We start from the raw sequence: 26,064 nt of genomic DNA on the forward strand, positions 1-26,064 counted from the left end.
TTCCTGTTCTTTTCCGCCTTTCCTTATGGGATAAAAGAAAAGTCGGTGGCGACTCTTGCTAACCGCGACATTGCGATTACAAATCCAATAAAGTCCAGTTCACCGTATGACAACATCATCATGTATACCATCACACATTATCAACATAATTAATCACAAAAGCATATCATATCATGCCACATAATCAAACACAGTATTAGCACACTCTACTAATACCTATATCGCTCAAAATAACGGGAAATGATCCCTATCACATCACATCTCAGCTAAGTCGCATCACTCAGCCTAAACAACCAAAACTGCACAACAGTAGCACAGAAAAATCACAATTCTGCCCATACGCGTATTGCCTGTGCCATACGCGTATTGCCCAAACCTGGCCAACTCCATACGCGTAATGCCCACTCTCTTACGCATATTGCGCATTTCCTCGCCCAACTCATACGCGTACCACCTATCCCATACGCGTATGCTACGCGTAACAATATCCCATTACGCGTACCACCAGAGACCCATTTACGTTCAAAATGTCATCTTTTTCTCCCATACGCGTAAGGCTTCCCCCCATACGCGTACCAACATCTCATACGCGTATTGCCTAGTGCCATACGCGTATGACCAGAGATCAGAATTCTCAGATCTGCAATGGCTTTCTTCTGCTACGAGATCTGTCCAAATCAACCTTCTAAGTCCAAATTTCACACACAATTCACTCATATCATCTAACCCGAATCATTCCCTATTCGATTTCACAACTCCTAACATTATCACATACAATCCCTACGAATTTCTTTCGATTATCACCCAATTTCGTTCATCAATTATTTCCACAAATTCATCATAATCATCCAATTCAAAGGTAAATTAAAGGTCTATCACTACCCATGACATATTATCATATAATACCCGTCAATCAACGATAAACCCCCCTTACCTGAGTTAATCCGGCAGCCTCTGAGCTCCAAGCTTCTCCTTCCTTCAACCTTCGTTCTCTGGTTCTCTTTTTGCCCTTTTCCACGTTCTGTCTCTTTTCCCTTTTCACGTGAAAGTAACTCTTTTTACTCAATGGGACCTTTTTACCGATTTCCACTTTTATTCCAATAATAAAAATAATAATCCAATAATAATAATCCCAATAATTATTATTCCAAAATAATAATATTATTAATTCAAACTTCCAATTATTCAATTAAATTAATAATAAAAAAAAAATATTAATTTAAATTAAATAATTAGCTTATTTTAATTGGGGTGTTACACTTCCTGGCAATTCACAACAGTGTTAACCGGTTAACACCCTGGGTTAACCGGTTAACGCAAGGAAAACAATAATTTTTCACAATTCAAAACAGTGTTAACCGGTTAACACCCTGGGTTAACCGGTTAACGCAAGACAGAAAGCTGTTCCTGCGCTAACACGAAGCAGAATGCAGAATTCTCCGCATTTTCCGCCGTTGGAGGACTTCCGGACCTCCGATTCCAATTCCGTAAAAAGCTACACGTCCAGCAAATTACGACTCCCACAACTATCGATTCAATTACAGTTTTTAACATAACTTATCCATCGCAATTTTCAGCATTCATAATCCGAATTAGGGTCAATTCAACAACTTATCACTACCCATTACATGTTAACCCATAATACCCATTAAACGACGATAAACCCCCCTTACCTGAGTTAATCCGGAAATCCTAAAGCTTCAAGCTCTTCCTTCTTCAACCTTCAGCTCTTGCTCTTCCTGTTTGCCCTTCTCTCACTTTTCCAATCGCTTCTCTGTTTCACGTGAAAAAAAACCCTTTCTTTACCAAATGGAACTCTTATATATATTCTCACTTTATTATTTCAATTTATATTATTCCAATAATAATATTCCAATTATTTAATTAAATTAATAAATATATTATTAACTTAAATTAAATAATTATCTTATTTTATCGGGGTGTTACAGAACCTGACTACCGAGCCTTACAAAGTTTATCTTGACTGTTTGGTTGCTAAGGACATGCATTTCAACAACTATGTTGATCATCATGAGACGCGGCAATTTGACGAGATAATGATATACTCTGGATGATTGGCATGCAGATTATGTCTCATTGCTCATCATCTGCCTGAGTGCGTCATGAAGCAACTCGACTACACTAAAACGATTCCCAAACACTTTGCTATCTCTGCTCTTCCTGCCTTGACACATGTACAAATAGAGAACATGTTTGATGATTATGAGAGGCATCTAGTACCGAAGGAGGCACAAACTACCATAGCTGAGAGCGATTGCAGCTACGTCGAAGGGTACATCAGATAGTTCTTCATGGTGTCACATTCGTACATGGTGCAAATTGCTTCAGCAGATCCACTGAGACTAACTCATCAGGAGATACTAGAGGAGGACCTGCCAGAGTTAGATCATGCTAAAGATGTCTTGATTAGGTGTCGTCGCATAATGGAGATTGTGCAGACATGCATTGACAACGGTATCTTCCCTGATAGGTATGATGCGAGACAGGTCCTAGATGCCATCATGACGGAGACACATGGGGCATTGATGTACCATAGACAACGTAGTGGGACGGGTGATATTGATTGTCGATGATGCAGAGCTGACAAAGGAGGCAAATGAGGTAGATGAGAGGTAGTCAGACATACATAATAATGTCTTAGTCTATAGTAGTAGTACTATGGTCTGTATATATTTTGATGGTCTTGCCATTTGATTGGTCTCGAGTGTATGTCATTTTGACATTTATTGACATTTTATTTATGTATGGCATTTTTGGACCATTTAGAGTCATGTACGAAGATTTTTGTTTTTCGATCATATGATATGGTTTAAATGTTCATTTGAATACAAATAAACAAAATATAACATGAAAGACTAAGTTCTGAGACGTTATAGAGATGTATCTTCGAAATATACACGAAGATGAATCTTCGAAATATACACGAAGATGAAAGACTTATAAGTGTGATGTTTAATATGTTTTAAATTGTTACCAAAATACATCTTCAGAATATTTTAAAATTTGATACGTTCAAAAATATATTTCCGAAAACTAAAGACTTTTAAATAATTTCGCGTGGTAGATAAGAAACATAAATGTGTATTAAGAAATCTAGTTACAAAAATATAAGGGGCAGGAGATATAAAGAGTGATGGCCCAATTTAAGAGCCCAATGAAATAGAGAAAAAAAAGAAGAAAGAATTCCCAAGTTGACGACAGGCAGGATAAATTGAGAAGAAAGATTTGAAAGCCCCAACACAAACACAAAGACGCATCGAGAGATCGAACAAGAGACTTACTTACTTCCTTCCACATCTCATCTCAGGTTACCATTCCATTTTTATTTAACTCATGTTTTCTTTTCTTCATATCAGTTGCATCTTCTAAGACTATTATTTATTATTTATTATTATTAGGTTACACATAATATAATGGAAACTGGAGGGAACTCCCTCCCATCAGGTTCAGATGGTGTCAAGCGAAAGATTTCTTATTTCTACGATCCTGAAGTTGGTAACTATTATTACGGACAGGGACATCCTATGAAACCACATCGTATTCGAATGACGCATGCTCTTTTAGCCCATTATGGTCTGCTTCAACATATGCAGGTCATCAAACCCACCGCCGCTAAAGACAGGGATCTATGCAAGTTCCATGCCGACGACTATGTCGCTTTTTTGAGGGGTATCACCCCTGAAACACAGCAGGATCAGCTCAGACAGTTGAAGAGGTTTAATGTTGGTGAAGACTGTCCTGTCTTTGATGGCCTTTACTCTTTTTGTCAGACTTATGCCGGTGGTTCTGTTGGGGGGGCTCTCAAGTTGAACCAAGGTGTTTCTGATATCGCTATTAATTGGGCCGGTGGCCTGCATCATGCAAAAAAATGCGAGGCCTCTGGCTTTTGCTATGTTAATGACATTGTGCTCGCTATTTTGGAACTTCTCAAGATACACGAGGTTCATTTATGCTTCTGCTGCCCACAATTTCCTTTCCTGCATTATCTTGTTCATTTATCCATATTTAATCTTCATTTCCTTTGTGATTCGACAGCGTGTTCTATATGTGGACATCGATATCCACCACGGTGATGGTGTTGAGGAGGCCTTTTACGCCACCGATAGGGTCATGACTGTTTCATTTCATAAGTTTGGGGATTACTTTCCTGGAACAGGAGATGTTCGTGATATTGGATATGGTACTGGCAAATATTATTCCCTCAATGTTCCCTTGGATGATGGAATTGACGATGACACCTACCATTCCTTGTTTAAGCCCATCATGGGAAAGGTGATGGAGATTTTTAGACCAGGTGCTGTCGTATTGCAATGTGGTGCTGACTCTTTATCTGGAGACAGGTTAGGTTGTTTCAATCTTTCAATCAAAGGCCACGCAGAGTGTGTCAAATATATGAGATCCTTTAATGTTCCTCTTCTGTTGCTCGGTGGAGGTGGCTATACTATAAGAAACGTCGCACGATGTTGGTGTTATGAGGTATTACACACTCCTGCACTTCTCTTACTTTATTGTTTATGGCCCCCTTCCTCCCAAACTGTCATTATTGATGCCTGGAAATCATAATGATGAAGATAACACAATAGTTCATGAGAACTGTCACAGTTTCTGTTCTATTTCCCTTTCATTGGTTAGATTTCATCCATGTATAGTAGAACACTCATGAATGATACAATTATTCTAATTCCTATAATTTGTACAATGTCAGACAGCGGTGTGTAGCGCCCAACCCCAAAAGTGTTATAGCAGATAGCGGGATGACCACTACTGGGAAGACTAAAAACAATGTATAAATTAAACACAATTAAAAGACTATCATAGGTAGAAGACACAGAAAGAAAATGGAATTGCAGTTGGAGAATACGCAGGAAGAAGAAACATGGATTAAAATAGGTCACTTAATGGGGTGTGAAACAAATAAACAAATGTTTAAAAAAAGGGGATTTGAGGTCTCTCCCCAGAACCCTAATAGTGGTCATCAAAGTGCTATTTGACCACTATTGCCCCGACTCTGTAAGGTGGGTAGCAGATAAATGGCGCGGCAGTGAGAGATTGCTCCGCTACAGCGGCGCTATCGCACACTATTGACAACATAGCTTGCATTTATTCAGCAAGTAATAGGAATCATAGTAAAGACAAAATCACTGCAATAATTAGGAATGATATAATCAGAGAATTCCTTATTGACATAATGCATTCATATGTTTTCAAACTTTTAGTAGTCCTTTTAAAATCTAATAGATTAGAACCAATTTGCTGCACTGTTGAGTGTTGGTTTGCTTTATATTCGAAATGCGTGCAAAATGCAGTATTCTATTTTTAATGCATACAACTTTGAATGTTGATCAGACAGGTGTTGCTCTCGGGATTGAACTAGATGATAAGATGCCCCAACATGAGTATTATGAATATTTTGGTCCTGACTATGCTCTTCACGTTGCTCCTAGTAACATGGAAAACAAGAACTCCCGACCTTTATTGGATGATATAAGATCAAAACTTCTTGAGAATTTATCTAGGCTTCAACATGCGCCAAGTGTCCCATTCCAGGAGCGACCACCAAATACTGAACTTCAAGAGGTTGATTTTGCATATATATTATTATTTTTACACTTTTAATACTCCATTGCTCTTGAGTAGATTCCATTCATATGAGGTCTCACGCTGAAGTGTTTGTTGAGAATTATACATTGTATTTCTAAAAGTGAAAACTCTTGTTTATCTGTATGAAAGAACATATTCAAATGGTCCACTATATTTTTCCTTGAGGAGTGCTAGGAACACACTTTAACACACACATTCCAACTCCTCATTTGTTGGTTAAAATTAATATGGGTCACAGATAATCAGGTAGAACCCCAATATGAGTTTTAACTCCGAAGAGAGTATGTTGAGATGTGTGTATTAGAGAGTGTGTTCCTAGCATTATTCTTTTTCCTTTCATAATTAGGTTTGATTTTTGGCATTTACAATTATTGAATTGAAAGAATAGGCTATTGTGTTAATAATGGAGAACTTGTTACAATTTTTCATGTTTAGAGAGATGAAGATGACGAGGATAGAGATGAAAGATGGGATCCTGATTTTGACATGGATGTTGATAGGTATTGTCTTGTGTTTTTGGAGTCCCATCGAAATAGTCTGTCAATCAAGGTTCTTAACAGTTTTCTCTTTGCAGCAATTCTCTTACAGGAAGGGTGAAAAGTGAATATGCTGAAGCTGAGCATAAAGATGCGGTATGTCCCAACCTGAATCATCTTATCATTATGACTTCAAATCTAATAAGTAGTGAATATAATAAGAGGAATATTTCATTTTAATACTTTTCCTAACCGACTTTGTTGCCAAAGTTTATAATTTTCAGTCATGCAGGATTCTTCCAAACACGATTGGATTCTTGATCAAAGACTACTTTCTCTAATGTATTATCAAAGTGACATGCATATTTTTTCAAACAAATCTAGTAATTTATAAAATCCTCAATGTAACAGGCTGGTTGTTGTATATCATCCTCAAGTTAATCAAGATAAAAAATGACATAATTTGGTTGTTATTGTAGTGTTGCCTGTCTTCTTATTTTACAGAGTACTACTAGTAATTTGCTAAATCTTTTGTCTAAATGCACTAGGCCAGGAAGAATTAATCCCTTTTGGATGACGAAGTTGGAACTTGTTTTGTTTTCAGGAAAGCTATCATAATCATCTAGACAGTAGAAGAGATAGCGTTATGGGTTTCAAGGATATTGCATGCTCCAAGGTTGAATGTTTTGTCCTTTATTAAACAAAAAATTGTATCTGTAAGACGAGTCCGGTGGTGTTAAAATTGCATGTTTTCAGGTGACAGGGTCTCGCGTAGATTCAATGGCAGTGGATGAACCATTGATCAAAGAAGAGCAAGATAAATTAGCGGAGGTTTCTGATCACAAGCCAAGATGAAGCCTTCACCCTTACAACTAGTGTCTGTCGGCGTGTAAATTATAAATTATTATAGTTTTCCTCTTACAAGCTGTCTGGCATTCATTGATGTTTCAAAATTTTGGTTCATCAGTAAACTGATATAGGTGAAACTTGGTATAGCTTCTGATGTCATTAAGGTGGGTTATCACTAATGGCGGTGCTTAGTTTTGTTCCTTTTTTGGAGTATTTAAGCTGTAAGATTTTGTTAATTATCCTGTAAAAGTGAGCAGCTCTTTTGTTGGATCTTTGGGATGAAGAAGGTATAATCAGCTCTTTGTGAAAATGATGAAATGTATGAAGGTTGTCCACACTTTTAATTTCATTATCTTTTCTTTTAAACTAAACAATTGTATGCTTCACGTCAACTGATTTTTATTCATCACAATGAAATGAATTTTTAGATTTAAATTATTTAAGATAAGACATACCTCATCGATCACGTTGGGAGTTTCAAAACCTTCTAATATGTCTCTTTCGATAATCCTTATCATCATATCTTGCTATTATTGACGTTCCATATGCATGTTTTGTGTAATGTACATTTGTAAATGAGTTGCTACTTATTTTGAAAGAATTCCTTAGAAACATATTATAACGTGCAAAGTGAATTTTATGTCAAAATTTATTGATTAAATATTGTTACAAGGGCAACTAGTATAGAAGATTAAAAATAAATGAAAATAATAGATAATGGACGACATGTTAATGCATTTTGGTGAAAGATGTCTATCTCCGCGACTATAGAGTAATTATAGTTTTTTATTTTTATTTTTGTCTTATGAATGAATTGAATTACAATGTTACAAATCATATACCTAATATGCTTAATACACTTTTTTGTCCCTTATGTTTTGTTTAGTAGAGTTCGTTTTGGTCCCTTAATTTTAAAAAGGATTATTTCGATTCCTTTGTTATTCAAAGTGGTTCACATTTATCATTACCGTTTAAAACATTAGTCAAAGTCAATTGAGATGTAAAGGTGGCACACACGTGTATTAGTTTATGATGATCTGACAATGTAATACATAAAATCTCATATTTCTTTGAAGTTCTCTCAAATCCAAATTTCTCATCTTTCTCACATTTCTCTGAAGTTCTTTAAATCTAGATTTCTCATTTTTCTCACATTTCTCTGAAGTTCTCTCAAACCTCACTCTGTAGAACAACGAATAAGTGACTTGAATAAGGCTGAGGTTAGAGGCACAAATGTTGATGTTAATGTGGCTGATGATATGAGTGAGGGTGAGGTAGGAGGTATTAGTGTTGCTGTTAATAGGGCCGATGATATGAGTGAGGGTGAGGTAGAAAATAATCATGTTGATGTTAATGAGGCTGAGGATATGAGTGAGTGTGAGGTAAGAGATAATCATGTTGATGTTAATGGGGCCGATTATATGAGTGATAGTGATGATGTGAGTTTCCAGTATGACAATGCCTTAGATGTTGCCCTTCAAGACTCAGATGAAGATAATGATGGTTTAGTGGAAGAGGATATTGCACATCTATTGGGTTATAACAAAACGGCAGAAGATAGAGGCAGAAGGATGTTACACATCTATTGAGAGAAATGAGAGATGTTAATGAGGAAGTGTTCAAGCACATGATGAAAACACCTCATACGTTTTGGAGCAAATCTCAATTCAAGACAACCTCTAAGTGTGATAGCGTGTTGAACAACATGTCAGAGACCTTCAATAGTGTTATTATTGAAGCAATAGCTAAGCCTATAATGACAATGCTAGAAGAGATAAGAACATACATAATAGAAAGGTAGGTAAAAAATAGAATGAAATTTGCAAACTGCTATGTTTTGGTACTTTATAAACTGCTATGTTCTATATACTCATAATGTAATATTTTGGTTATTATGATTGTAAGGATTAATAACTACACCAACACATGGATTGTAAGGTATACTCATAATGCTATTTTATTTATACTCATAATGCTATGTTATGTATACTCATGATGTAATGTTTGTTGACATTATCTATTGTTTTTCAGAATGTCTATTGAACATATTTTTGAGGTTAGGCACCTTGAAAATGCTGGAGATAAGTTCAATGTCAACTTGCAAGATCAAAGTTGTACATGTAGGAAATGGCAACTGACATTCTTGCCACATGTGCATGCAATTTCTTTCATGAAAAGCAGAAATTTCAAGGTAGAGAGTTACATACCAGATATGTACAAAAAAGGAAAATATCATGAGGTATACACAAAAGTCTCATTTTCAGACTCATGGAAATCAAGCTCAGACACAACCAGCTCAGTCTCAGACACAACAATCTCAGGCTCAACACAACCAACTCCGTCTTAGGCTCAAACACAACAATCTCGGACTCAAACTCAAGCTCACACAAAGGCTAAAGCAAGTGGTTTCAGGACTCCAGTCAAGAAGTTAAGCATTAGGAGGCCAACAAGAAGTGAGGGATCACCAGACCCTACAACTAGGTTATCTGCATCAAGGAATGTGTCAGGCCCTATAACTAGGCTCACTTCATCTCAAGCAAGAATAAAAAATATATATTTCTGTTATATGATGTTTTATGTCATATTTTGGTCTATAATGTCACATATTTTGATACAATGTGTTGTCTTAGGTCTGTAATGTCACTTATTTTGATACTATATTTGGGCATTATGTTTTAGGTATGTTTTGGTACTATGTTTTTAACCCTTATATGTGAATTTTGTTATGGTGCAATGAAAGACATATTTTGCCAATATTCTATTGTGGCCAAATATACAAATTATAACAGCTAAATTATACCAATTTATCCAATTAGGTTATAATGTAAATTATAACCAGTTAAGTTACAAATTATATCAGTTAGGTTATAGTGCAATGAAACCAGTTATGATGCAATGAAAGACATATTTTGTCAATATTATGTTATGGTCAAATATACAAATTATAACAACTAAATTATACCAATTTGTCCAGTTAAGTTATAGTGCAAATTATAACCAGTTAAATTACAAATTATACTAGTTAGATTATAGTGCAATGAAACCAGTTATATCGTTCATTTTGATAGACAAATTAAATCAGTAACTATACCAGGTGATAAACAACATTGCACAATTCCATTTCATTAATCTCATAAAATAATATGTAGAAATACAATTCATTCATCCCATAGAACAATTCAATTCCATTTCATTGTACAATTACATTAACAAATTATAGATTAATACACTTAAAGCAACAAAAAATGAATTTCTCCAAAATTTCTTCTACTTCATTGTGTTATTGAGAGACCTTTCAAGTTCTTCCATTAGTCCTTCAGATTTAAGCAATTTTTGATTTTGATCTTCATTCTCTTTTGCTAAGATTTCCAACCTCTTTTTTTTATTCTTGATAAACATGTCCCTGTTATCTTTCACTTCAACACAAAACCAATCAAAAAAATCACATCCATTACTTATATTCCCTTACACATGTTACATACAACATTACCCACCGTATAAAATCGAAATTGCAAACTTAACAAGATAAATCATACCTTATAATGTGGACATCCCCAAAATTGCTTTCCAATTTTTTTTTACTGTTTTTACCCTTTTAAATATAGTAAAATCACCACACCAAAAATTAGGTCTCCATTGATTTTTCGAAGAAGAAGAATTAAACCCAGATTCAAATCTGTAACTCACTTCTCCACCGTACCCGTACCCCTTTTGCGACGAAGCAGAACTTTTATGAGTCATTATTCATAAATTACAGAAAGAAGATGAAGGCAACTGTAACTCACTAATTCACAATAGATTTAGAACTGTAACTCACTTCTTCACAATAGATTCAGAACTGTAACTCACTTCTCCACAATAGATGTTGCAACATGAACAATAGATCACAAAAGAAGATGAAGGCAAAATGCATGAAACCCTAATTCACATGAAGAAGATGACGTCCACGAGTGAAGAAGATGAAGGCAAAATACAAAATGCATGAAACCCTAATTCACATGAAGAAGATATCCTACATGAAGCTGACATGGATGTTAACATTTTCACGTTTAACATCGTTACTGTGTTTTATCTGCAAAGGATAAACGTGGTACATTTAATACAGTTGAGGGACGAAAATGAGTCTTTTAAAAATTAAGGGACCAAAATGAACCCCGCGATAAACATACAGGATGAAAAAGGCTATTATGTATATATAATACTAGGGTCCAGTTTATCTAAAACCATAATCTACAGTTTCCCTCAATAAAAAGTTATATCTACCCATAATTATCTCAACAATATGAGCTATCCTCCCAACAACCCATAATTATTACAACAACTTATAATTATCACAACAATATGAGTCATACTCAACAATCTCCACCTTGACGAATATCAAACCCCTATAAAGATTTCTTGTATGAAGATTCATTGTGGAAATTGGGGAGGTACACCTCCTGCTTAACACTGAGAAACATGTAACTAGTCCAAGCAATGTTTGAACTTGTCACTGATGACTGACTTGGTCAACATATCAACTTAATTCTCTAAAGCATGAACCTTTCAAGTAATATTTATCCAAATACAAGTAACTCGTTGGTCTTTTGAAACCTCACATCAATATCATTGGTCTTGACATGACACACCTAATTGTTTGCCAAATAAATGACACTCTGACTATCACAACACAACCGAAGTCCACCTAGCTCAACACCCATTTCTCTCACCAATCCTGTAAGCCATAAGGCTTCCTTGACAACTTCGCTGACCTTTATGTACTCTGCTTCAGTTGTCGACATGTCCACTATGGATTGAACCAATGATTTCTTACAAATAGGTCGGCCCGCTAAAATAAATACATACCCTGTTGTAGACCTCATATCATCCATATCACCAATATAGTCTGAATCAACATATCCTACAACTGAAGGATCACCCTACTCCCTGCTAAACATAATACCTTAATATATAGTACCCTTCAAGTACCTGAAAATTCACTTGACTGCTTCCCAATGACGATTTCCTGGTTTGAACATAAACTTACAAACTTGACTTACAGCTTGTGCCAAATATGGTCTATTGCAGACCATAACATACATTAAACAACCAACAACATTGACATAAGATACCTTTGACATATACTTAACTTCTGCAATTGTCTCTGGACATTGATCCAATGAAAGCTTAAAGTGATTCGCCAATGGAGTACTCACAACTTTCGAATTACTCATGCCAAACTTGTCTAGCACCTTTTTAACATTGTCTGATAAAGCCATAATTTTCTCACACTCACACCCCTGTGAATTTCCATACCAAGAATATTCTTAGCAACACCTAAGTCTTTCATGTCAAACTCCATTTTCAACATGATTTTCAGGTTATCTACATCATTTAAATTACTAGCACCAATCAACATGCAATAACAAAAAAAAGAGCCATCATTAAAGCTATACAACAATCATACTCACACATATGTAGTAAATCTTAAGCATGTATGAATCAAAGCGCTTGAAGACTACTTTAACATACGAAGACCTCTTCAATCAATAAACTAGTCTGCCATGTCCAATGACACTGAACCCATTCACATGCTCTATATAAATTTGCTCGTCTAGATTAACGTGAAGAAATGTTGTCTTCACATCCATCTACTCTAAATGCATGTCTCGGCTGACTACCAAGACTAATACTTCCCTGATAGAAGTATGTTTGACGACCGAAAAAAAATCTCATCATAATCAATCCCTTGCTATTGTGAGTACCCCTTTGATACAAGACGAGTTTGAACTTTTCCCATTCTTTTACTGTTGCTGCTGGTTTTCTCTCGAACACCCACTTATCAATGATGGCCATTTTTTCCTTAGGAAGCTGAACACGCTCACATGTATAATTTTTCTTCACGAACTCCATCTCATCCACTATTTCACCTACCCACTTATATTTCCCCTAGATAGTTATATCCCCTCGAAAAGTATAAGGGTCTCCAAAAATAGTAAGAAATGCATAGGTTGTGACAACCTAAATCCAAAAATAATATATTTGATATTTATAAATATTTAAAATGTTCAAAACTAATAATATTATGAGTTTCAAAAACTTTTTGAGATAAAGGACATCACATCGTCCATTTACACATTACAAATGATTTTAGAAAAAAATCTATTAAATTAAAACAATTATACATCGTTATACTAAATATTTATAATATTTTAATGCAGAAAGTAGCAACATTTTTAAAATATTTTTTTCAACCCAATGTCACCTATCAGAGCAGAGCTTCCCCGGCTTAAACTTCAAGACTCATTAACATATATTTACTGTGATTCTGCAAACACAAGGCCAAGCCAGAAAAACAAAAACATGCAAGGTGAACTTATAAAACATGTAACAATATAAAGTAATTGAGAAAAACATATCGAATCACATTTAACACAAACCATCAACATCAAACATCTACATAATTCACAATTTCAGGGTATAAATATTCTTATCTCAAAGAAACCTTAATAAAAGAAATAAATAAAGAATATCAATATAAATCACGACGATCATTAAGTTTATTCACAATTCAAATTATGATACGCATGCTTTTAGACTCTAAAGTCCCTCTCTTTCTTTGATACCATTATACTTTACAAAGGGTAGTGTTTCTCTATATAATACTGCATTACGTCCACAACGCAAATAGAAACATATTTCTCTCAATTGATACTACACTTGTGTAATACTTCTCTCAATTGGTATTACATCTTACAATTCAATTTCAGGCGTGCTTCTCTCAAGAGATATTGCACTTGTGTAATACTTTTCTTGAGTGATATTGTATTACATCCTATGATTCAATTTCTAGTGTGCTTCTCTCAAGCGATGCCACACCATATAGTCACTTCTCTCTAGTGATATTGCACCATATCCGACATGGTACTTCTCTCTATTTGGTATTGTACCATACCAATCATATATGCCGGTTACTTCTCTAACATCAATTTAGGCTTATCATATCATACCTATACGCTGACAAAATAAAATTCACGTCAAAACCTATAATGTCTAGTCCCCCTTCATTGGCTTAGGTTACTCCTTAAGAGTACCATCTTCGACACGAGTCAGAACAACTACTATTTCATCATATATGGGAAGACATCGAATACTTTTTCACTTCAATTTCACAATATTGTATTCATTATTTATACATCATCAAAACATATCTCATATATTCAAACATCATGAAATACCTATACATCACAATTAAGTATATCGATTCATCTTAATCTATTGAGAGAAAAATAATAATTATGATCACATATCAGTTACAATCATAATATTTTCACAAATAAATATATTTACCAAAAACAATTATTCAAATCAAAGAGTCATAGCATCTCGATTTCATCACATCAAATTCATCATTTTTCATCTCGATTTCATCACATCAAATTCATAATTTTTCATAATTATTATGTAACTTATATCGTCACACATCGCTTAGTATATGTATACGCACATAAGTAAATCGATTCATAATCCAATATACCAAGTATTCATACAAATTCAACTGCAACCCCAACATCATCACAAGTACATTATTGTGACAATTTATTACATCAACTCATTCATCACATATACTCAACTCACAATTTTACCGATTATCAAATGATTGTGATAATTAGATAATTATAACATTTTATACATAATTAGAATTGTTGTTCCTTTGGAAAATGTTCTTTTGTTTAATAAATTACACATGTGGCCATGAAAATATTCCACTATGTTCATAAATAGTCTTTTACTTTTAGTCCTTGTAAATTAGGGTTTTATCTATTGGGAGAAAAAATAAACTGTGACATTGTGGGAGGGAGGCGACGAATGGAGATGGTGAGAAGCTCTGTTGCATGACCAACTAACACAACTTCAACATATTCAAGCACGATTCAGTAAGAGATGGATTTAAATTTTATTTTTCATTACGGAGGTAGGTTTATTAGGGACTATATAGTATATTACACTAAGGGATATGAGCATGAAGTAGAAATTGGTGGAGGGACTCAAATCAGAGACTTGATGATGGCAGCTGCAGAGGCCACATATATCCAAGCCTGAGATGTTAAGATGGAATAATTGAAGGAGATTAATGTGAAAGCTTGGGAATGGCTGTCAAACATACCTACCAAAGCATGGTGTAAGCATGCTTTTTACTTTTTATCCCAAATATGATATACTTATGAATAATGTGTCTGAGGAATTTAATAGTACTATATTAGTGGTCAGAGATAAACCAATATTAACTATGTGTGAATGAATAAGAAACTACCTCATAAGTAGGACTACTAGCTTAAGATAAAAGGTTGATATATGGAAACATTGGATAATGCCTAGATCTTGGATAAGGAGGTAGAACATGCAGGGAATTGGATTCCAAACAGGTCTCGTGAAACATTATGGCAAGTTGAACATATCCATACCATGAATAGCTTTATTGTGGATACTTAAAAAAACACGCACTTGTAACTTTTATAAATTAATAGTCATCCCTTGTAGACATGCAGTAGCTGCATTAGGTTTTAGGAACCAATGCCCTGAAGATTATGTGGATGATTATCATTCCAAGGAGACTTATATGATATGCTATGGTATAATATAAGTTCTATTAATGGACAAGATATGTGGCCAGAGATTGACATGGAATAGATGTTACCTCCATCATATAAAAGAGGACATGGAAGACCAAAGAAATTGAGGAGGAGGGACTGGATGAAGACTCTAATAAGGAAAGGACACAAACATGTTATTGTTGCACAAGATATGGTATACATTGCCATAATGCAAGAATTGTACAAGTCAAGTGGTTGACCCTGAAGCTAAAAAAGGAAGGTATTGAACATGTCCATACTTTGAATATGTTATTAATGACATTGATATTTTACTATATTGTAAATTTCATGTCCAGAGAAATCCAAAGAAAATTGCAACATGTAATACAACCCAACCATCTGATAATACAATCCAAGAACAAAGTCAAGCACAAACTCAACCTACTGAGGTTGAAGCTGCAACCCAGGAATAACCAGTGATAAATGAACCTCAAACTGAAAATGACCTTGAGTTCAAAATGCTTGGTGCAAGTCTTGCAGCAACATTTGAGGCAACTCAGACTCAACCAGACCTTGCTAAAACTGTTACATCACCTCAGAGTGTACCTGTTACATGACCTTGAGTTCGAAATGCTTGCTGCAAATCTTGCAGCAACATTTGAGGCAACTCAGACTCAACCAGACCTTGCTAAAATTGTTACATCACCTCAGAGTGTACCTGTTACATGACCTTGAGTTCGAAATGCTTGCTGCAAATCTTGCAGCAACTCAGACTCAACCAGACCTTGCTGAAACTGTTACATCACCTCAGAGTATACATGTTACATCAACTCAGAGTGCACATGTTACATCAGCTCATAATGCATCTGTTACATCAGCTCATACTGCACCAGTTACATCTTCACAGACTGGCCCTGGTATAACACTTTATGCACCAGAGTATATATTGTCTGCACGTGTTCCAACAATTTATAAAGTACCTGCTACACATGTTTCTACTGCTTATAGAGTTCTAAAACCAGTTGAGTTTATTAAACCATTTGATAATGACTTGAACCTATGGATGTGTTCTACCTCTTGCATCTCTAATATTCTGTTTTTTTTGTAGAAGAAGAAGTCAATCAAACCAAAACTTTCAGGGAAATTAGAGTTAAGGAGAACTGATAAGACAAAGGCCTTTAAATGAAAAAAATCTCAAAGGAGAAGGAAGTGATCCATCACAACCTATGGATGCGTAGAAATTAAACATTTTCTTATGGTTCTGTCATGGTAGATTTTGATATGGTTATGTCATAGTGTATTTTGTTATAGTTTGATACTTTGTTATGGTGTGTATTTGCTGTATTTTGAGATAAATTTGTATGACTTTATGTTATTTTAAGACATGAACCATCATTATGTTACAAATATGCCTAAATGTACTACAATTTTATGCAAACAAATCACAAACATACATGGATAACACACAAACAAAGATTATGAAACAAGGATGAAAACCAAAATTCCACAAATATAAATGGTCAAACTTCATTAATTTCAAAGGTTCTTATCCATTCAATACTAAACATTACAGAGACGACATTAGACATTATCCTTCTTCTAGGGACTAAAAAAAAACAGACATCATGAACATCATTCTCACTACCATGTCTAGTAAGCAAAGAACAAACACCATGATATAATCAACAAAAGGTTAAACGAATTTGCCTTCTTCCTTTCGTTTTCCAACTTCAATTTCATCTAGTCTTTCTTCTTTGCTTCAACGTCTTTAATGATGCAACCTAATTCCTGCACTACCTCAGTGCAATTGCAACCGATTGAATCTTTTGATTCATTTGATGTGTTATGTTCTAGTTCATTATCCCATATGAATAGCTTGCAACTTGACACACATGAATTTGAACATTTTCATAATCGTCATTTATGCTTTTCAATTGAATTGAGATGAACATCCTCATTGCTATATTGCAACCACAAATTGGATTTTGAGACTCTGAGCAATTACCTTGATGATGTTGTCATGGATCAATGTGCAACGACCTTAAACACTACTTTTGTCCGGAGAGGAAGAATTTGCAGAATATGATTTAAATAGAGGAAGAAGATGATGCAAATAGTATACGTTTTTGGATTTGGTCCTCCTTTTTAACACCCCTCAACTAAGTATTCCACGTGTGTAATTTATTAAACAAAAGAACATATAAATTAATTTCCACATCAGCAACGTTAGACATCTAACATTTTTTAACAGACTTCTAACGCCAAAGACTAACTCAATCAAGAAAGTGAGATATAGAGTAACTCAATTAAAAAGTGAGATATAGAAACTTTGATAAAAAAAGAAGATTTATGGATCAAATTAAAAAACATGCTAACTTACATGGATCAATAGACAATTTAAGTCTATATTTATTTATATCTTGATATAAAAAATATATGTTTATCTCTTTAAAAAATACTTCACAATTAAACTATTACACATTTTAATACAAGTGTTTGTTTATTTCATAATTCAAAAATAAGAACTTTGAATTTTTTGTGTATTTCATTAAAAATTTAAATTGATATGATATTTTTCGATTTGTAAATTTATTTTTACTAGAATTGCATGTAATTGATAAGGGTATTTAGATCCCCATAGGGTACATGTATAAAGGTTGGCACGCACACATGTATAAAGGTTGGCACCCACACGGATATGAGCTCGGGTACGATGAGGTTTTTTAAACTGAGCATGTGGACGAATACTATAGTATCATTCCCAAATCTTACCCATCGTCATCCATAAGGGTGCGGATCTAAATCCTTGACCCGTCCATACTAAAGTGCGGGTAAAACAGACTTGTCCAACATATCGGATCCATTTTGCCATCCCTTATGTTGAGTTGAATGAGAAAATATCAATCTTCTTCCCCTTGATCAAGTTATCTTATTCTTTCATTGCCTCTAATTTTTTCCGCCGTAACTTCACAACACAACAACTGCGTAGAGCTCTGTATTCTTTAAAATGTATAGATGCATTACACATATCTCAAAGGTTGGACATTTATGCTGCACTTCAATAACTTCACAGAACAGAGTTTTCTTGATTACAGTAAATCAACAAAAAACTTGTTTAGATAATCAGCTAAACAGATGAAGTGATAGCTAATTTTTCCAATTGTTTTTGATCAATAATTGATACAAGGTCCATTGAAATCAAATCTTTTGGTAAATTTGAAACGTCTTCCGCTTTGAAATTGTATGTTGATTGAATTCTCTCAGCTTCACAGTCAGCTGCCTCAGCTTCTGCAAGAAGGAGATCAGCTTCTTCTGCATCACCCATTTCATGGGCAGCCTTTTTTTCAGCTCTAGCAGTAGCAGCTGTCAAAAGTAGCTTTTGATATTTAGCCATTGCTAACTCTTTCTCCTTCAATAAGATCATTCCCTCAGTCTCCTGCAATTTATCAAAGGTGCCTTTAATTTCATCCTCAAGCTTTTCCAGATTTGAAGTGGCCGTATCCATTTCCATCTGGATATTCTCTTTTTCAAGACACAGTGATTTAGCCTCAGTAGCTATTCGGGCAGCTTCCTTGAAATTTCTTGCAGCAGTAGCAACTTTCTTTTCTGCTTCAAGTTCTGGGACTCTCTTATCTATGAAAATAATCCTCTGCTTGAAGGATGCTATATCTTGCTGGATGCTCGACTTTCTTGATGATAGTTCCTAAAAACAATATAACAGACATTTGTGAACAAACTAGAATCAGCCTGTATTTTATTTTGCATAGAAAGAAGAAAAAAAAAACAGGAACAATTAAATTTGATTGTCTACATATTTGATGAAAACTACAAAACTGTCACTAAGAGGGGTTTTATTTTTACAATAAAACTAGCTGTGTTTACCCGAGCTTAAGCACAGGCCTGAAAGAAATCACAACCCTGTGTACAAAAACCCATGAAGAAATGAAAAAGTGTTTGACAGGTGGCTACTTTTTGGTCATTGTTTTATATATAATAAATTACATTGTTTTATATATAATAAATTACAATGTTTTTATGTATAGTAATAAATAAAAATAGAAATAGAAGAAATGCCGCTGTGGGCAGTACAAAAATTTCTCACTCTTCGACATGTGTTCTGAGTTTTGACAGTTCCATTATATCTATAGATAACGACCAAGAGAATATTTTCAGAGAAAAAAGAACATCAAAAGACATTTGCATGTTTAAGATAAAAACACAAAAATATGCTACTTGCATTTGATCGTATGTGATGCATTCTCTCAGCCTATATTCACCTAACTTAGCTTGGATATAGCATCAAATTAAAGGTAGAGAGTCTTTTGTGATAATTCATCACATTTTAGCCAAATACACAATTCAAAACACATAAAAATAAGTGTAAGACGTAACCTGCAAAAGCCAAACACAAAAATAAGTACAAGAACTAACCTGCAAGGAAGCTCTGGCAGCAGAAACCTCCTGTTGAAACAATCTCACTTCTCCAGAGAGCTTTTCCTCATTGTTTGTAAGTCTCAGTTTATCCTCCCCAGACTTCAATATATATGACATCAAACTTCTTCTTAATTTGACTATTTCCGTGTATCCTTTAGCTTCCTCCTCAGAAACCCTAGCAAATTCCCTAAGTTTTGCTCCCATTCCTTCTTCTTGAACGAGAAAGTTATCAATTTCGTCTTTCTTCAGGGACAAAGTTTCAGTCTCTAATTTCACTTGAGCAAGGACAGATTGCAATTCATCATATTTCACATCAATGGTTGACTGAATCTCTTTAAATCCAGAGACAACATTATTTATCTTATGCTCTACTGCTTTTAAATCAGAATCATTGTCAGCTATCTCTTTTTCTTTCTGTTTTACTAAAGCAAGAAGTTTTTCCAATTCGTCCATTAGCATGCTCTTTCGTTTATAAAGGATCTCTTTTTCTTTTTTATCATCCTCGATTGAATGCTCAATGTTATTATTAAGTTCTGTATGAGCTTCACTTATAAAATGTGATTCAATTTCCAACTCCATCCTTTTAACCTCTAAGGCTTCTGATGATGAAAGCCATTGTTCCATTTCTTTTGAATGCACCAATGTTGCTTTCTTGATGGCAGAATCTGCATTATTTACAGCATTCTAGAAAAGGAAATATAAACAAGTTAGAAATTCCAAGTATAACTTGAATGAGGAGCCTTAAGAAATATGTCAGCAAATAGATGCAAAATTATACAAAAAACGTCATAACACACTTGACTATGGACTAATACATATTAATTTGGGTGATTGTAGGTTTTGGAATAAGGGGAGTTAGGAGTACAATTTAAGTTTGATCAATGAAAAGGAATGTAATTTTCGCTATATTGTTTTAATTTTAATTACTTACATACAAATGATCATTGGAATATACATGTGTTTAATGTATCGGTTCTGTTAAGATATTTCTGATGTGATATAACTTTTACAGAGCTGTCACATTAATTGTTGGAGAGCAGTCTCTGTTTTGTCAAGGTGTTTCTGCAAGTGCTATAATTATCACAGAACTTCTACAGTTAACTGTTAGAGTTAGTTAGATCCCTTTGCAGACTTTTAGACAGTCAGTTACATTGTGTAAGAACAGAGCAAACAGAGATTGATATCCAATTTCTGTCATAATATTTTTCAGCACTTTCCCTCCTTTTCCTGCTATTATGGTATCAATAGCCTCCTTTCCAAAGCTTTTCACACAACATAGGAAATACCTTAACAAATAGGGCAGTAAGGTGTTTCCAAATAGTGTCCTCTTCCAAACCCTTTCATACAACATAGGAAAAACCTTCCTCGTGCCTTCATCAGCACCAGTTACCTTACCTCATTCCATCATTGTTTGGTTTTAAATGACAATAGTTTCCCCATCTGGAAGCAACAGATGGATGCAGAAATTAAGGATCATCATCTGCATTTTGTTCCTTTAATCCAGAGATCCCACATCAGCTTGCATTATTGTCTAGAGAACATCTTGAACTTAAGTCAAAGTATCTTCACTGGATTTTTCTTAGAAATTAGGCTTGAAAAATGGGGAGCCTTCAAGCCTTATAAGCAATACATGACTAAGCCCGCCTACTAAACGGAGCACACGAAGGTGTTGATCACTGCAACAAAGGCTGACAAACTAGCACAGTAATAGACTGCATTGCAAAGGTGGCCGCAATTAAGGTGAATTTTCCAACACACCCATTGGGTATGGAGCATGAACAATCCAACAACAAATCTAGCATAGACTTTGATGCTCAATCCTAAAATCTAGCACATGGGGTGGGGGTTGGCATCCCGCTTATAACTATGGTTGAAACCTTTCAGACCCAAGGCTAGAATAGACTATATGAATGTGTGCATGTGAAACGTGTAACTCTAGATCTAGTTAAGTAACTTTATTGGGTGTTATTCACTAACCGTTGCATAATGGTGGAGTAAGATTGCACATTCTTCCTCAGCAGCTATGTGAGATTCGAGGGCATGCTGCAATTTCAAATCTAAAGCACCCAGAAAGGCATCCGCTTGTTTCAATGAAGTGGCAAAGATCTGTTTCTCCTTGTCAGCAGCAGAAAGGTATTCGCTAACCTTTTCGGCGGTTTCAAAATCTTCAGCTTCACAGGCTTGTTCCAATTGATTTTCAAGTTGCATGTATTTGTCGGAAGCGAGATTTGCATTCTCCAGGGCCTTTCTTCTGCTCCTGATGGCATCCTTTCGGGCAGAAGATGCAGAAGTGACGAGTTGACGGGCATGATTAAGCTTGTCATGTATTGTGTCCTTAATTTGGCTGAACCCTTCCTCGGAAAAAGTTTCAACTTGTGGTGACAGTCTCCTCTCCGATTCAGTGGCACTGGATGGTTGGGAAATAACATCAGTGGTGGTGGATGGTTGGGTATTGGCACTAACACTAACAGCATCAGCATCAGTAGATGGTTGGGTATTGGCACTAACACTAACACCATCAGCATCAGTAGTAGTAGATGGTTGGGTATTGGCACTAACACTAGCAGCATCAGCATCAGTAGCAGTAGATGGTTGGGTATTGACACTAATACTAACAGCAGCAGCATCAGAAGTGATCGATTCACTAGCACTAACATCAGCTACAAACATGGAATCAAGGGGTGAGGCAGGAGGCGGAGAAGGATCCACATCCACATCGACATCGATGGTGTCTCTGCCATATCCTATTCTCAAGCCAGATCGTTTTCTCCTTCTGGAGGAAGAGGAAGATTGAGATTGAGATTGAAGATCAGTGTCGGGGAGATCGACAACGAGGGTGAGGTCGGAGAAGATATCTTCGTCAAGGGGTTGTTGGGAAGTCGATGATGGTGTAGCTTGAGAATGATCGGCATCCATTTGGGTAGGGTTGAACAACACCATCCCTTCAAACAGTGAATCCATATCTCCACCTTCCATTGTTTGGACTTGCTACTTCCCCAATCCTCTATCACTATTTTTTATTGCAAAATTCTTACAGATTCATTGCATATCTATCAATTTTATGCAAAATACTTTCTTCTTTTTCTTAAGGAAACCCAAAATGCTTCCATTTTTTTCTCTACAAAATAACCATATTTTTTAACAAAATTCTCAAAATAATCATGTTTTTGGATTAATTTTCAAACTATTTTTAATTCATTTTTAAATTATTAATGTTTTATATAGAATAATTAGAACACAGATTACAAGTCAATTGTATTGACGACTTGTTAGCTTAGATTTTTCGATAAGACGAAAAACCTCAACAAATAGGACGAACTTTTTATCCTATATTGTGCCTTCTAAGGAAGACCAGTGAATGCAGTTACCTTTATGTTAGCAAACCTAGCAAAGATTGCCCGAGAAACACACACTCCTATTATCATTGGTGGTTTAATATCCATGATTGCTGACGCTATAGGCTTGAGATACCCGCTTAACTGTTTACATGTTTTTGGTGGTATCCCCCTATGCACTTGAACTTCTGTTTCAACCGTGGCATCAGTGTCAATTTAGAACCGGCGGAGTTTGACCTGCTAATTGATAACGAAGTCGTCAAAATTTTTACACTATCGAATCATGAGAAAACCAATGTCCACAACTGAGCTAACTGGTTCTACAACTTAGAGGGCCAAATTGAGTCTCCTACACCACCTTACAGTCCTTAGCACTATGAGAACCCAGAAGCCATCTTTCCTGATGCTGATTCACACGCTTCTGGCGCTCATCATGTCGTTCCTCCCATTGATTTCGGCACTGCTATACATGCTCTGCAATCTGAAGTCAATTTCATCAGAGGAGAAGTGAGTTCTCTCCGAGTGGATCTCCTAGGATTTATGGATGTCGTTAACGAACAATTCGATCATGTTTTCCAACAAATTCATTCTTTGGAGCATTCTCATGGATCGAAGTGATAACTAGTATTAACTGATTGTACTAGAGTTTTAGTATTTTCTAGTTTAGTATTTTAATTATCATCGATTTTTTTTTCTTGTTGTTATTTTTCAATGTTCGCCTAATTTACAATCGATATATCGAGATGAACTTGTGTTACACCTACGTTTAATTAATGTATTTTGCATTTCACTCAATAGTTTTATTTAATCGCTTATTATGTTCATTATTACATATTTCATTGCTTCTTAATTATAGCCCATAATTTTAATTAACTGTTTTGTAGCCTTAATATGATTTCCCTGCTTTAATCTTTAAAATTACTAGAATTACGAATTTTAGGTTAATGGTGTTTGACATTAAGCGAATGGCGTTCGCCATTCGCTTCGAATTTAAAAGTTCCAACATTTTAGACAGATGGCGTTCGCCGTAAGCCTAATGGCGATCGCCATATCAGGAAAATGTTTTCCTCTCTTTTCTTCTCCCTCATGCGCGTTTTTCAAACCCTTTTTGATTTTAAACCCTTGAACTTCCTACTCTACACACTATTAACTCGAACTTGTCATCTCCCAACCACTCCACTTCTTCCCAATCACTATAAATTCACAACCACCTCACAATCCTTTTCATTCACTCTTCTCTTCTCCAAATACCATAATATTCTCTTCCTATTTCTTTTTCCATCATTCAAAATAAAAATGCCTCATAGAGTTGTTCGACCAAGGGGAGATATGGACTACATGAGGATTGTTTTTGCTGAGGGGATTGATGGCGAGAATCAGAGGAGCAGATACCACAAGCTCTTTAAGAGGGACGTCTTAGCAACACGATACCCCGACAATGTTGCTCTTCACGCGATTTGGGTTTATCTGACAGTGTCCATTGGATGCTTAACAACTTAGGTATGTTTCATTTTCTTACTTTAACTAGTCCTACATTTACCCGACTAACCTATGAGTTCTTGAGCCCTTTTCGGTACACCACTCCTATATGAGGATCCCGAACCACCGACACTGCACATTTTACGATGTCCAACAGAACTTATGCTATTAACCAAGACCAACTGACCGATTTACTTTCGTTCCCTCATGGGGACGACTTTGCATGCCAACACCCTTTAGAGAGCGATTGGGAATCCAGCGCTCTCGACTTTTGGAAGCAACTAACGGGCAAAACCACCACCGACTAGGAAGGCCTAAAAGCTACAGCTATTCAAAACCCGACCATTCAGTATTTGCACCGTATTTTAGCCAGTACTATTTTTGGTCGAGAGAATACCGACAACGTGAATTCTAGAGACCTTTTTCTTATTTATTGTGCATTGTCTGGAACAAAAGTTAATCTGGCACCAGTCTTACTCGCACACTTCCAGTCCGCCCGTGTTCGGACTAGAGGTCTTATTTGTGTTAGATGGCTAATTACATCCATAGCCCTCGCTTTAAACCTAGGCACAAAGTTGGCTATGCTTGAGCCGTTGGAGACTCCGTTTATCGACCTTGATTATTTCCGTAGCATGCGCCTCATTAAAAACAAATCTGACGGCAAGTATTCCTTAATGATTAGTAACCGAGAGGTTATGGGAGTTACTTTACCTTCCGTCACACGTATCAACGTGCGAATGAGCGCTAACTAGACCTTTGATCTTAACGCCCCCGAGCCCGATCACATGGAGCAAGATGCTCCCCACACTGGCATCCAAGCACATACTGCACCTGCTTTTCCTGACTCTTTTGCAGGTACCTAATCAGGATATCAACCCCATGAGGAGTATGACTACACCGTCATGAGGACATCTCTTGATGACGTCCTAAGTGAGCTTAGACACCGAAATGATGTCGAGACGGACCATGATGTCCTACTTAGGAACATTCAGATGCAATAGGCAGAGATGAGGGTCTCTATTGATCAGATCAGACAGACTCAACTTGACTTTGTCGAGCAGACGGAGCTCAACATAGCTGACCTCATCGAGAATATGAATGGAGTGCATATGGAGGTGGCAGGTATGCGGGAGTACATACATCATGTGCCCAACCCTGCTTTCGATAGAGGAGGTTTTGCGCGGCATCGAGGTCGCGGCCAACATCATTGAGCCACCCTACCAGGTTTCACTACTCCTTTCTTCACCTTGCACTGAAACATTGAGGACAATGTTTGGTTCAAGTGTGAAGAAAAAG

The 26,064-nt window shown here is 35.8% G+C and overlaps 2 protein-coding genes across 2 annotated transcripts; one reads left to right on the plus strand and one right to left on the minus strand.

The window, feature by feature from the left end:
- The first annotated feature begins 3,166 nt into the window (after positions 1-3,166).
- LOC127076886 (histone deacetylase 19) lies at positions 3,167-7,296 on the plus strand. The gene is made up of 8 exons (XM_051018681.1): positions 3,167-3,328; positions 3,420-3,962; positions 4,057-4,497; positions 5,368-5,598; positions 6,058-6,122; positions 6,197-6,254; positions 6,703-6,774; positions 6,855-7,296. Exons 2-8 carry the CDS (start codon positions 3,435-3,437, stop codon positions 6,951-6,953), a joined length of 1,494 nt encoding a protein of 497 aa, XP_050874638.1. The 5' UTR covers positions 3,167-3,328; positions 3,420-3,434; the 3' UTR covers positions 6,954-7,296.
- Positions 7,297-18,486: 11,190 nt separating this feature from the next.
- Positions 18,487-23,083, minus strand: LOC127076887 (uncharacterized). Its single transcript, XM_051018682.1, has 3 exons — positions 21,932-23,083; positions 19,952-20,638; positions 18,487-19,223 (listed from the first exon to the last, which is right to left on the minus strand). The coding sequence occupies exons 1-3, from the start codon at positions 22,928-22,930 to the stop codon at positions 18,648-18,650; spliced, it is 2,262 nt and encodes a 753-aa protein (XP_050874639.1). The 5' UTR covers positions 22,931-23,083; the 3' UTR covers positions 18,487-18,647.
- Between the last annotated feature and the right edge of the window lie 2,981 nt (positions 23,084-26,064).

This window comes from Lathyrus oleraceus, chromosome 4, assembly GCF_024323335.1.
Source record: "Lathyrus oleraceus cultivar Zhongwan6 chromosome 4, CAAS_Psat_ZW6_1.0, whole genome shotgun sequence".
NCBI classification, from domain to species: domain Eukaryota; kingdom Viridiplantae; phylum Streptophyta; class Magnoliopsida; order Fabales; family Fabaceae; genus Lathyrus; species Lathyrus oleraceus.

Bases quoted from the DNA above. Each gene is read 5' to 3' on its own strand.
- LOC127076886 (XM_051018681.1), top strand. From the start codon at position 3,435: ATGGAAACTGGAGGGAACTCCCTCCCATCAGGTTCAGATGGTGTCAAG. The intron at 4,498-5,367 runs GTATTACACACT...AATGTTGATCAG, and splicing joins CACGATGTTGGTGTTATGAG to ACAGGTGTTGCTCTCGGGAT. The intron at 5,599-6,057 runs GTTGATTTTGCA...TTTCATGTTTAG, and splicing joins CAAATACTGAACTTCAAGAG to AGAGATGAAGATGACGAGGA.
- LOC127076887 (XM_051018682.1), bottom strand. From the start codon at position 22,930: ATGGAAGGTGGAGATATGGATTCACTGTTTGAAGGGATGGTGTTGTTC. The intron at 20,639-21,931 runs GTTAGTGAATAA...TTCCTTTTCTAG, and splicing joins TACTCCACCATTATGCAACG to AATGCTGTAAATAATGCAGA. The intron at 19,224-19,951 runs GTTAGTTCTTGT...TATTGTTTTTAG, and splicing joins CTGCCAGAGCTTCCTTGCAG to GAACTATCATCAAGAAAGTC.